The 13,270-nt window shown below is 47.2% G+C and overlaps 2 protein-coding genes across 7 annotated transcripts in view; one reads left to right on the forward strand and one right to left on the reverse strand.

The window, feature by feature from the left end:
* Nucleotides 1-7,577, forward strand: part of BBS4 (Bardet-Biedl syndrome 4) — a 45,837-nt gene extending 38,260 nt beyond the window's left edge. For 2 of the 4 annotated variants that reach the window (XR_014493497.1, XR_014493500.1), the window contains one exon: nucleotides 7,352-7,577. The gene's annotated coding sequence lies outside the window, so the exon portion shown is untranslated. Of the gene's footprint in view, nucleotides 1-700; nucleotides 2,204-4,666; nucleotides 4,873-7,351 lie in introns of those variants that run through there. The other 2 variants (XR_014493496.1, XR_014493498.1) reach the window with 2 other exon arrangements.
* ADPGK (ADP dependent glucokinase) lies at nucleotides 3,836-11,293 on the reverse strand. Of its 3 annotated transcripts, none has more exons than XM_083371151.1 (8): nucleotides 11,187-11,293; nucleotides 9,805-10,139; nucleotides 8,855-9,080; nucleotides 7,767-7,829; nucleotides 7,306-7,426; nucleotides 6,095-6,291; nucleotides 5,310-5,408; nucleotides 3,836-4,809 (listed from the first exon to the last, which is right to left on the reverse strand). In XM_083371151.1, the coding sequence occupies exons 2-8, from the start codon at nucleotides 10,020-10,022 to the stop codon at nucleotides 4,261-4,263; spliced, it is 1,473 nt and encodes a 490-aa protein (XP_083227277.1). In that variant the 5' UTR covers nucleotides 10,023-10,139; nucleotides 11,187-11,293; the 3' UTR covers nucleotides 3,836-4,260. The 3 variants fall into 3 exon arrangements, with proteins under 3 accessions (XP_083227277.1, XP_083227276.1, XP_083227278.1); XM_083371150.1 differs by having other exon boundaries at nucleotides 3,836-4,812; XM_083371152.1 differs by lacking the exon at nucleotides 9,805-10,139 and having other exon boundaries at nucleotides 3,836-4,812; nucleotides 11,187-11,216.
* Nucleotides 11,294-13,270: the final 1,977 nt, after the last annotated feature.

Below are 13,270 nucleotides of genomic sequence, written 5' to 3' on the forward strand. Positions count from 1 at the left end.
CAGGGTGATTAGGCTGGTGCACAACCAGCAGCAGCTGTGAAGTATGTGTGGCATCCTATAGTCACGGCTGCGTTTTAAAACAGCTCTGCTGAAAACCGGCTCATAGCGAACCATTGGTTCATTTTAACAACCATAGCCAGCAGTCTTGTTTTACGACGGTCACGACTGATGATCATGACGGGCAGGCTCCATTACAGTCATAAACCGAGGAGTTAGCACGGAAGGGCAGGGTGGCTCAGCTCAGGAGAATTATCCTCAGAGCAAACTGAAGCTTGAAACGTTGAAACCGTGGCAAATGCTCGGAATTTTATTGACAACGTCGGGAAAGTAGAGAGAAGCCCGACACTTACTAACGGAAGTAATTTCTCTCCACGTAAGCAAAGGCATTGGCCCCGTTGTGGACAGCTTCACAGCTTCAGTTGCATTTCCTGGTAAGTTCAGGGAACTAAAGTCCCTTTCTTACAAACCGTAGAGAGCTATATCTCTTTGGATGAAAAGCAGCAGCATCTCATTCCCTAAGCTTTTTCAGGTACCTGTGAAGTATTTAAAAAAAAAACAAAAACAAGAAACCAGGCGAGGCCACGTTTGTACATTAAATGCAAAACAACATTTATTGAAAACACCACGGTGCAGCGCCCTAGGATTTTTACACCCATGTCGAGACCTCGTACGTGATTTTAAAAAAAAATACCTATTTCAGAAGAACGGCGCAGGCAGAATACTTTGGCAAGAAAAGCTATTCGAGACATCTTTTCAGAGAAGGCTCCTAAAACGGTCCACTCAATCCCTGCTATTCTTTATCGAAAAGAAAGGAAGAAAAACGCGGTCTTCACATCGCAGCTGAGTTTTGCAACTGTTGTGTTTCACAACTGCCTGGCACCAAGAAAATGGATGCCGATGCTTTAGCCCAGGGGTGCCCAACCTTGGCAACTGGGCAAGACCAGTGGCTAGGGAATTCTGGGACTTGAAGTCCACAGGTCTTAAAATTGCTGAGGTTGGACACCCCTGCTTTACCCATTTAATCGATGCAGTTTAAAGCACTGGATCCTACATTTGGATCTCCAGCCGACAACTCCCTGAGAATTTGGATTACATTGAATTAATTTTGAACTGAATGAAAATGATAAGGCAACCACTGTGTACAAAGGAACCACAGGAAGAAGCCTCCTGAGATTCAGAAAAGCTCACAAATCTATAATTATAATTTCTTTAGCAGTAATCTTGGACCACCCCCCTTTTAGCTCAGCCTCCCAATTCAAATGTATTTGGCAACTACAGAATTTCTACCTCATATGTCAGCTGGGAATTTTAACTCCCACACACTTGAAGGAGGTCATGTTAAGGAGGATAAAGAAAGATGTGTAAATCTTCAGCGGGTATTGCTGTTTTGCTTTAGTACAGGGTTCTCCAAACTTAGCAACTTTTAAGACTTGTGGACTCCAGGAATTCCCCAGCCAGCCATGCTGTGGCTGTGGAATTCTGGGAGTTGAAGTCCACAAGTCTTAAAAGTTGTCAAGTTTGGAGAACCCTGCTCCAGTGTGTCGATTCTCAACCTTGCCAAATTCCTCAGTCAGAATTCTGGGAACTGAAGTCTACACATTTTGACAACGTTGAGAAACACTGTTCTAGCAGAACGGGCAGGGAAATCTATTGAAAATCTGCCAAAAATATGCACATTTTTTTCCCCATTTGGATACCAAAATATACTTTAGAACAGTGGTCCCCAACCCCCGGTCCATGGACCAATACCGGGCCACACAAACAAGCAAAGCCCCATCCGCGGGATGCAGTCAGCACACAAAACCACGCACTTTCCGGTCCGCAGAAAAACCTCTCTCCACGGAAACAGTCCCTGGTGCCCCCAAAGTTGGGGGCCTCCGTTTTGGAAGATCTGAAGTAAACTGGCTATTCCAAAGTAGAAGGAATGCAGTAAAAGAGAAAGGCCACAGATAAGGAAACGTGTGAAAGGAACATTATCAGCAGGGATGAGGTCTCCCAATATAGCCTGGACGACTAACTAGGATTAAATGGTTGAAAAAGGCTTGCGAGGTGTGAAGAGGATGAAATAGACCTGAAATCTAAAAGGGACTAAGACAAGGAGTGAAAGCAACAACTGTGGAGTGTTTTTTCCCCGTGTGGCCACTGTGGAATAGAAGCAATGCAACCTTATAAGCAGTGCAGACACACACACTCACTCTCTCTCTCTCTCATATATATATATAATATGAGATATATATGAGATATATATATGCAGTTAAAACCATGAATACAAAAAATTAAAAACAATTAAATTCAAGCCCCAAGAGTAAATCTAAAACCCAGTTAAATTAACAACCCCACAGTCTGGACCAAACAGATCGAAGAGCCAAGTTTTCAGGTCTCGGCGAAATGAGCGAAGGTCGGGGGCACTCCTAAGTTCCGTGGGGAGCTGGTTCCATAGGGCAGGCGCACCCACAGAGAACGCCCTTCCCCTGGGAATAACCCGCTGGCATTCATTAACTGGCGGTACCCTATATGTACCTTGAGTCTGAATACATTTACAATGACATTCACAAAAAAAGGGGGAACGTCAATGGGGCACAGTACATTGCTTAGCGACCGTTTGAAGTTATGACGGACCCCACAAAAGGTACTTACGACTCGGCTTGCAGTTCTCATTACGCCTCCCCCCCCCAGTGATGTGATTATATTTTTGGGCGTTTGGCAACTGGCTCTTATTTACAGCCATTTGTAGCATTCTGTGGACACAACCAGAATTTTGGGCGATTTTTGACATTTGGGCACATTTTCTTTTTTGCTTTCTGGCAAAAAGCAAAAAAAAAACCCCACCCATTGGATAAAATGGATTTGCTTCAGCGCCACAAAAAGTTCACAAAATCGGGTGCAGCTGCATGACGACCCATTTAACCACAATGACTTACCACCGTAATTCCAGGCTCAATTATGGTTTTAAGTCAAGAGTTACCTATGTACATTTTTAAGGTCTCCCGGCATTCATCCCATTTTGTCACATTCAAAAGGCCAATCTGAACATTTCAGTTCCGTTGTTAGTTATATGTTAATCTTGCGCTTCCTCTCTGGGACGTAAACCCACTGCTTTACTCTTTACACAGCTCCCATGTAATTTACAACCACTGAAGTCTTAACCTACCAAGTGGGAATTACTGAGCACAGATTTGGATCTGAATTTCTGCCCCTAAGCCTTGCACCTGCACTGGCTTTTGCCCAGCTCCTGGCAGATTCTGGATTTTATTTATGTAAATAACTCATGTGGCTGACGCTCTCATATTAGGCACTGTCTTTATGCTGTACTGCAAAAAAAAAAAAGGGTGGGGGATGAACAATTGAAATCCATCTTCCTGAGATCCTAAGACCTCATGCTAATATAGCAAGCCAGAAATGCTAGAAGCTCTTTTCTTAATCAAAGTTCAGTTTTAAAAAAAACAAACATTGTTTCTGGTTGTTTATTAAGGGCCACGTTAAGGCTTCAGCAAGATATACCTCGGCATTTTGCCCAGATTTATTGCAACTTGTTCTGCCTATTACGTTTAAGATGTCTGCAGCGGTTATACGGTAGGCTCTCCTTTCCCGTCCTTGCCCCCAGCCTTCATCGTTAGAGGAGACAAAACTGCCTCACATTTGAGAATCCCCTTGCCAACAAGAGACCTTTGAAAGTAGCAACCGCAAAAGAAAAAAAAGAGAAGAAATTAGCATTATCCAGCAAAGGAAATACTTCTCTTGACATTTCGACAGCAGCCTTGGTCACTTTATGAGCCTAAGAGGAGAACCCTTGCCTTGCCTATTAATAGGCTGGTACATCTTTGGAATCTTTGGAAGTAGGAAAGTTAAAGGGTAAATTACATTGGTCTTCCAAAGAAGTAGAAGGTTGGGTTTTGCTATGTCGGGAATGTGAAGAAATAATTTTTATTTTTTTAACTTCTGCCTGGCCGATAAGATTCTCAAAAGAATCCCTATATCTCACCCTGGAATAAACAGGCACCAACAAACAACATCCCGTTTAGAAATTAGAGCAAATTAAATGGACTTAATTTGTTAAAAAAATTAAATAAACTTGGCTTTCTCGCACCGTCCAAAAAGGGTCCCTTCCTACCTAACCATTGCGTTATAAACATTCCTGTGGCAATAAATCCCAAGTTCTGGGTAGCATTTATATTTTCGCCCCTTTGGGTTCCTGATCTAGTCTGAATTCCAGCCCCTACCTGCTTGGTCTGCGGATGGAGTGATCTCTTTATTCAGGGGTTAATGAGGATGGATTTCTGAATACAGGAGTCCTTCGGCAGATATGGCGTCCCCGAGGCCCACAGTCCGCAGAGGGCTTTTACACACCAGCACGGGGGTGTAGTGGAAAGAAATGGCGTTCCGATGCCATACCGAGATGGGCTCCTTCGGGTTTAAGGAGACGCTGGAGGCCCCCTCCATCTTGGAAGTGGCAAACTCCAGTGGTGCCTTCAGGAAGACTTTGCTGGCGTCGATGGTCTGGGTGGCACAAGCTTGGGTCCCCGCCACCCTGGCTCCAGCAGCCACCGCGGCCACCTGGTTGCCCCAATACCCATCCACGGTAACCAGGAGGTGGTAGGCTAAAGTATGGAAGTGGATCCGGGTGAGATCCGAAACCTGGGCTGAAGTCCTCCCGTGTTCTTTCAAGATCCAGAAAATGATGTCACTGACAACAGCCACATCTGGAACGCCATTCCAGGAAGTTAAGTTGGAGTGAGGTCCCGAGGCTGCCTGGCTGAGGAACAGCAGCTCTTGCTCGTTCAAGCCGATGGAGTTCACGAGAGGGAAGATCTGCTAACAGACAGACCAAGTGATAGGTTGGCATTGGAGGAGTCCCAACGTCTAAAGATGAAGGTAGGGGTGTCCAACCTTGGACTTCAGCTTCCAGAATTCAGGCGTGGCTGGCTGGGGGATTCTGGGAGTTGAAGCCCACAAGTCTTAAAAGTGTCCAAGGATGGACACTCCTGCATGAGATATACTGGAAATTAAAGCATACCTTTGGATCAAGCATGCCAAAAGACAGCCAGAGATCCTTGCCATCTGATACAATGGACTTTTGGCCTGTGCAGTCTGTGGTGATCTGCCTTTTGGTAGACCTTGGATCTTGACCTGTGACCATGCTGGTTCCCGACTCATAATATGTAAAGCAGGCGGGTTGTAATCTCCAGCCAAGGTCTTCCCTTCCCATTAAATAACTCCGCCTTTGTCTACAGCATCCCAGATACTTTAAATTCATCTCACAACTTCCATCTGTTCTGAAGGTGAGAAGAGATTCACCAATTGTGATTTACCTGGTGAATTATTTCTCTCATGAGGTCTGGGTCGGTCATACCGGCTAATTCCAGATGGATCGGGACGTCCGTGGGAATGTCAGAAATGGAAGTTACGGCCTACAGAAACACACACACACACACACACCAAAAAATTCAGATTAGGAGAAGCAAAGGCAAATAGGAAGATAGCAGAGGGAGACCACCCAACGGAGTCAGCTTCTTTCCGACTGAAGGGCTGTTGCGTCAATGAGTGGTTGGTGAACCTCCAAGCATATCTCTTTGCAGGGCAAAAGAAAGTCTTTGATTCATCTTCCTAGACCATCATGCTGGATGCCCACTCCCATCATCCCCAGCACTACCACCAGGAGATGCTGCAAGCTGGAGGATAAAGGATTAGAGCAGGAGTTGGCAAGCTTTATAAAGGACCAGATCCTGTCCTCCTTCCATCTTTGCAGGCATGGCTGACAGATCTGTGGGCCAAGGAGCAAGGCAGCCAATGGACAGCACTGGTGCACCAGCAGGGAGGCTGCTGATAGGCCACTATCCAGGAGGCCCTCCCCTCACCCTAGGAGCTTGCTTGAGGTCAGGCTTGACCATCTGACCATATTCTAACTCGTGCGTGGACCATACAAACACCGGGTGGCCCACATTTTGCCTGCAAACTTTGGTTTCTCAACCTCAGCATTGCAGCATACCTCATTCCCAGCATCCTGACCATAAAGCTCCATCTCTAGTCTTTTTAAGTGGCAAAAACAGTTCTGGGGAAATTTTGAAACGAGAAACCAAAGCATTTGGGATCCTACCTCTCGGATCCTCTTCTGGCATAGTTCTCTGGTCTGTCCTTCCATCATGTGGAATCCTGAAAGCACCACCAGGTCTGGCTGGAATTCCTCCAGGCTGGATACAAATACTTCTAGCATGTTCATGGCCCCGTTGGACAGGTCATGGGAGAAGATGAATCGGTTGGCGTTGGGGGCTCTCAGCTCTCCCCACTCTTCGCCTGATAAGCACACACAAGAGACACACACCACAACACAAAAGCCCATCATTACACGGAATCTTTGCAGACACATCTTGCTTTTGGGACAGTTCTTAACAGTTTCTCCTGAACTTCGGTTATCAGGAAAGGCATAAACACTCTCTGCGGAAAGCCTGCCATTAGGCCAGTCGTAGTTTTGGAACTTCTGCTAGTCAAGTAACTTACAGGCCCGTAATGGAAGCCTGTACATTATGGCTGTAAGCTATGATGGTCATTTGACCAACTCAATACTATGATCTTTCTGGCAGCGGTCATAAAGCAAGCACTGCAGCCATTAAGCAAACACCACACTCATTAAGTGAATAATAGTTGTAAACGTCTTTTTTTTTTTTTTTTGCAAAAACACCGTAGATCTCAATCACGTGAACATGCAGTCAGGTTTTCTGTGCTTTCTCTTTTTTAAAGCAGAGCTATGCATATTTCCACTACTGGACCTTTCAGGCCTGGGTGGATTCAAAATATTGCAGGCTGCAGAACGTTAATGTGGCAGATCAAAGTCTGGAGGAAAGAACAAGTCTCACGAATCCATTTCATCGCCAAACCTTTCACCTTGGGCAGACTGCTACCGAGCATGCTCACTGCTTGCCTCTCATTCTCTGTTTTGACCCCACCGAACCAAGCTCAAAAGGAAACCCGTGACAGATTGCAATCCGTTACCAGTGACAGGGATGCGTTCCCACACATTGTTCCCAGATGGGGAACTGGGCAGTGCATCTTAAAAACTTCTGCAATGTTGACAAATATGGGGGTGGGCGGTGTATTATTATTATTTTTACTATTTCTGCATTTGGGTATTGCTCTATTAGACTTCAACGTAATCGATCGGAGTTCTGTGAGGACCATGTTGCAAATTTGAACCTAAGATATAATGGTTAACCGGTAGATTGGTGATGGCGTCCAGCTCTCAAACAAGATGTTTCATAGTCGTTTACACTACCCTACCAATTGCCTTTCGGATCTTCAAATGGCACATACCTGCTTGGTATTCCAAAATAAGATGATATTCATCTAATTCTTGCAGGGATTCTGGAGGGACGATTACATTCTCGTCAAGCAACTCGTGAAGTTTAGGCCCAATCGGGCCACAAAGTAGAACCTACAAGTAAACAGACCGATAATAACTTCTTCTCAGATTGGCTAGGTTCTTAATGAATTTTCCGATTTGGATCCCAATCCGGATTTAAGAGGCATAGGATACGCCGGCAAAACTTTTTCCTATTGATAAAATTAAAAGCAGGATATGAAAGTCGATCATTGCATGCCTGCCAAGTCACGTTTGTTCATGTGCGCCCTTGATTCTTTTGCTGTGCTGTTGCTTGAGATCTAAATGCAGTGAGCAGACGGGCGTCATTTGTGAACGTTGTCAGCCTCATTATGATATACAAACACCGGAGGGACAACACAATTTACAGTTACAGGCAGAGAATAAAGCTTACCTTTAAGCCAGGATGAGATGCAATTTTCTGGCCAATGAGAGCAGCATTTCCTCCAACATACAACTGCAAGAGAGTAAGAAGTCATTGGACCCACTTTCCAGTGAAGGGACACCGTTAAGCCTTTTGCCAATACTGTCATAATACAAGAGGGAGATAGGTGGCATTTTTAAAAAACCAGCCAATTACGCTGAAGCATAACGTTTCATGGGTCAATGCCATTTTCCAACGCTGCAGATTTCTGCACTGGCAATTTTATAAGAACATAAAATTGAAGAGAGAGAGAGGGGTCAAAAAGAGGATGGTGAGAACAGACAAGATTGCTTGCGAAGTTCTCTTGATTACGGATTTTATTCTCTTTATTCAAGCTTTCGGTTCCTTGACATATTTGCCGACTCTTGCAGCCTTGACTTGCTTTCCATTTTATTTTAGCTCTTTCATCTAATGGGCATATTCTTTTCATGAGGAACAGAATGCCAACTCAATTAAAGAAAATGACAACTAATCTTGATAAGCGACACTCCACACACACACACCCCACCAGAACCAGCACATTTCCTGCTGCAGAAACACATTCTGAGCATCAGATATCTGGCTAATTCCAGTCGGCTACCGTCTCTCCCAAAATAAGTGCAAGTGAGATAAACTTGGCTTGTTTGTATAGAACCAGGAAAAATGGACACACACACACACACACGTTCCTTGAGCTCTCAAAACATCTGCTAAACACAAGTGTGACAAAACAAAGAATCTTAAAGCCATTAATCAAGTCCTAAATTAAAAGTGAGATCTGAGCATTGGTAAAATAAGCTGTCAACTCACAGTGGATTTACAGCTTCTGGTGCAGCTGGCAGCCAAGAACTAGCATGACTTTGCAGAAATTTACACAGCTGTAAATTTCAGAAGATTCACTATCGACCTGTAGTTATTTAAGAAACACTGGCTTAAGGGAGCCTTGGAACATGTTCGTATATGCTTTGGATCCTTAGCATCCCTGCTTGTTGTCCAAATCTCGCACGCCTCCAGAAGAGGCCTCGGACTCCTGATACCAACCGAGTCACGAGGACCTCCTTCTCAAGCGAAAAGCCCACCTGAGCGCCAGGATAGCTGGCTGCCGTTTGTGCGATGCGGTGGAAGGCGTCTGCGTCACTGAAGAACCGCTCCGCAGCAGCCCCCTGCCCCATGAAATGGAGGAAGGCTTCTTCCAGATCAGCAGCGGAACGCAAGACAGAGTGGTCTTTCCCGCCCTTGCCGCGGAAGCCGAGGGCCTGCAGCAGCTTCGCCCCGGACAGGATCACATCTACGCAGGCGTTGACCCTGAAGAGCAAGCGAAGAAGGGAGAGAGACCACCTCAGGTATCAAGGCTCTGCGTGAAACCCTCCAATTTGCACACGGGGCCTTCTGCCTCGGAAGGGATGGCAGTTCCGCTTTGGAAAAACGAAGACCAGGCCTTCCACCCAACAGTTACGGTAGGGTAAGGGTAGGGTAGAATAGAATAGAATAGAATAGAATAGAATAGAATAGAATAGAATAGAATAGAATAGAATAGAATAGAATAGAATAGAATAGAATAGAATAGAAAATAGAATAACTTTATTGTCACTTTGAATGTACACTAATTGGCACACATTAAAATGAAATTTTCCCTATGATGGAAAAAGACCACATCCCTTGTACCCCCAAAGCAGGCACCCATGGATGGATTCTGCCTGGCAGACCCATCCCTGCAAAAACGCCCAGTTGGGACGCTTCCTCTCTGTAAAGTTTCTGAGACACAGGTGGTCCTCAACTTATAGCAGTTTGCTTACTGACCGTTCAAAGTTACAATGGCACAAAGTGATTCATGACCGTTTTTCACACTTAAAGACCCTTGAAGCATCCCTGCAATCAGCACATATTTACGACTATTGCCGTGTCCCGGGATCACGTGATCCCCTTTTCGTGACCTTCTGACAAGCAAAGTCGGGGGGGGGGAGGCGTCCTTAAATTTAGGCCTCCTTCAATTCTACATCACCCAAATGAGCGGTCGATCCATTCTTACCCCACAGCAACTCTGCCCCACTGCTTGGCTGGCTGGGTGATGAGGGCGTCCCACGCCTCCGCCATGCTGCTCTCCGAGGACCCTGGATCCCCCCGAAGTTGGTACAGGAAGGAGCCCGAGAGATGCCCCCACAGGGAATCCTGCAAGGTGGGGTCCAGCCAGAAGACATAACCCGTGGTCAAGGCCAGCAGAGCCACAGCCAGGGCCTTGTGCCACATGGCGAAGTCCCGCGCCAAGGCCGAGGACGGACCAGGGTTAGACGGAGAGGCTCTCAAAGGCAGGTAGCCGTCAAAGGGGCTTCAGGGGTCACCATCCATCTGGGAACAGATCCCACTCTGGGGAGGAAGAATTGGACACGAGTCAGTGGAGTTTGCACAGAGGAAGCTGCCCACAAGCCCACTTGAGGGTGGGTCATTTGCCCCTTTTGTGGCGGGGGGGGGGGGAGAATTCCAGAATTCCAGTTGTGGTTTCCTTGGCAACTTCAAAAGGGAGAGAGACTCTTGAGAAATGGCTTGGTGGAATTATTTTTTTTAAAAAAAAGAAAAGTTCAAAGAATAAAGATCGATGGCCTGTATAAAATTTAAGGGTAACTATTGTTATTATTATTACTCTTATTATTAATTGTATTAGCTTTGGTACCTCTGCCATACATAGAAATGCAAAGTGTGGCTTTGTGAATGGATGTTACCGTAGTATAATTCACTTTGGGAGGGGGAGGGGGGTTGAGAGGTAGGCGGATGATGGGTTTTTTTTAGTCTTTAAGCATCTGGATTGTGCCACATCTGGAGGTCCCACCGGTTGGGGACGATGGAGAGGCAGAAGAGCCCATCCCCAGGGTGAGCGAGGGTCCAATTGTGCCGGCTGGGCATGAGGGTCCAGCCTCTCCGGGACAGGGAAAGAGGCTGTGGTGGCTGGGGATGATGGGAGCTGCAGGAAAGGAAGGAGCCTGAGACGATGGGGGCTGTAGTCCAGCATAGCTGGAGGGAGGGCAGAGGAGCAAGTGGGCTGGGGATGATGGGAGCCGCAGCTTCACAAGCCCGGAAAGCGATGGGGAAAGGAAGAGGTCGAGAGGATGGGGGCTACCTGGGAGCCAGGGGAGCGTGGTGGCTGGGGATGATGGGCGTTAGAGTCCCATCGACCTGGAGGGCCCTGAAAGATGTTCATCAGCTGGGAACCACGGGGTGGCCCAAAACCCATTTGGAGACGACCAGGAGGAAGGCATCGAGAGGGTAGGGGACGATGGGCTCTGGAGTACTACTCTGGGCCCACCAGGGGATCCTCCCCCCCCGCCCGGCTGCTGCCATCAGGCACCCCCAGATTTCTGCCGCCCTCCGCCGAGAGACCCGGGGAGTCCGGGCAGGAGCGGAGCCGGCGAGCATTACCGTCCTTGGCCGCCTCCGGCCGGGCTCCCCGCAGCCGCCACGTCCCGCCAGGAGCGTCCGCTACGCCGTTTCCGTCCCTCGGGCGCGCCGCCCCAGGCACGCCGCCGCCGTAAGTCTCGCTAGGGAATAAGCGGAGCTCTCTAACGGAAGCGGCGTACCGGGCTTCCCACGCTGCCTCTCGAGGGCGCAGAGCCCTTTCCAGAATGCGGCAACGGAAGCGTAAAGGGCACGGCCTGCGCAGGCCTTGGAGCGGAACATACCAACGTTCCGCAAAAAAACGGGGGTGGATGGGCAAACGAATACGAAAGAAAGACCGGAATCGTGCGGGAAGCCGATAGGACGCCCCGAATATAAAAGGAAGCCCCGCCTTTTTCGGAAGAAACCATTGGGAAGCAGTGGCGGGGGGGGAGAAATAAAAAAGGGTGAAACGCAAAGGAGGCGGCGCCGCTTTTCTGATGTTTCCCTTCTTGCCAGCTTGCATTCGCGACGTAGCTTTGATCTCTCGGTCCAAAGGGGCGAGATTTAACGCGTGCATCCATCCCGCCTTTGCTAACGTTGCATCTCATTCAGCAAAGGCAGCGGAAGAAGTTCAGAATCAGCGAAAATGAGCAGCTGAATGAAGCAGCTTAGTGGCAAGATCAATATTTGCACCATCATGTATTCCTGAGTTGCGTTTGCTTTGGGCATCGTCCAGTCGCGGGCAGTTTAAAACGTTCTTATGTTTCGTTTCGTGTGTTGTTGTTTTTTTTTTAAAAAAATCAGGGATTATAAACCCCCTGCCTTGCCAGGAGCAACCCATCTGCTACTTGGACCTCAGTTCCCATCATCCTTGCCGAGATGGCCACCCCAGTTGCTTAGGGCAAAATGGGTTATAGCGCTGAACGAGAACCAGGGCTCAGGGTGAGGGTCTCTTGTCCAAAATCTCTGGAGGTTGAAAACCCTTTGTCCCTTTTCAGCTCAAAAGCCAAAACCTGCATCTGGATTGCATCGATATTAGAAATAAGATTTGTCCGTATTTGGGGGTGCATCCTTCGCTTCCCATGCAGAGAATTGAGTGTCTCAGATTCTAGCAAGTCCTCTGACCCATCTCAACTCTAACCCCAAAAATCAGGTCATATTTGAGTCAAATCTCAAACTTCCTTTCCCCCCAACTGTTAAATAATATTGCTTAGATAATTCAGACACCTTTGCCTGCTCTGTACAGAGTCCTTGTCTCAACAGCTATTTGTTATCAGCCTTTTGAAGTTACAGTGGCGCTGAAAAAAGGGACTTGCAACCGATTCTCACACTTAATGCTCGTCGTAGCATCGCAGTCACGTGAATTTGGAATTTGGATGCATGGCAACTGGCATGTACTTGTGACAGTTGCAGCGTCCTGAGGTCAGGTGATTCCCACGTGTGATCTTTCCAACTGGCTTCCAGCAAGAAATTCCATGGGGAAAGCTGGATTTGCTTAAAGCTGCATTGGCTTCCAGTTGCCCTCCGGGTGAGATTCAAGGTGCTGGTGATGACCTATAAAGCCCTAAATGGTGACGGTCCGGGATATCTGAGGGAACACCTGCTGCCGGCATCAAGCTCCCTTCGTCCAGTGCGCTCCCACAGGGAGGGTCTTCTCAGGGTGCCGCCGGTCAAAGAATGCCGGCGGATGACACCCAGGGGGAGGGCCTTCTCTGTGGGGGCGCCTGCCCTCTGGAACCAGCTGCCTGTGGAGCTTAGGACTGCCCCCGACCTTTGATCATTCCGCTGAGACCTGAAGACTTGGCTCTTCAAGCTTTCTGGCTCAGGCTGAGTTTTAATTGGGTTTTAACTGGGGTTTTACATGTTGCAGGGACTTAGTTTAATCTTTTTAAATTGGTCTTAATTTTTGTATTAATGTTTTAAAATTATACCCTGTAAACCGCCCTGAGTCCTTCGGGAAAGGGCAGTATATAAATTCAATAAATTAAATTAAATTAAATTAAAAGACTGCATAATTCACTTAGCAACTGAAGTGAGAACAATTAACCCGTGGAACAACAGGCCTTCAGAAGTTGTGATTACTTCACTGCTAGACGTGTTTAAGAAGAGATTGTGGACAGCCACTT

This window comes from Vipera ursinii (genome assembly GCF_947247035.1).
Source record: "Vipera ursinii genome assembly, chromosome: 11".
Lineage (NCBI taxonomy): Eukaryota > Metazoa > Chordata > Lepidosauria > Squamata > Viperidae > Vipera > Vipera ursinii.

Bases quoted from the DNA above. Each gene is read 5' to 3' on its own strand.
- ADPGK (XM_083371150.1), bottom strand. From the start codon at position 10,022: ATGTGGCACAAGGCCCTGGCTGTGGCTCTGCTGGCCTTGACCACGGGT. The intron at 6,292-7,305 runs GTATGTGCCATT...TGTGCTTATCAG, and splicing joins TATTTTGGAATACCAAGCAG to GCGAAGAGTGGGGAGAGCTG. The intron at 4,813-5,309 runs GTAAATCACAAT...TCTGTCTGTTAG, and splicing joins TGAGAGAAATAATTCACCAG to CAGATCTTCCCTCTCGTGAA.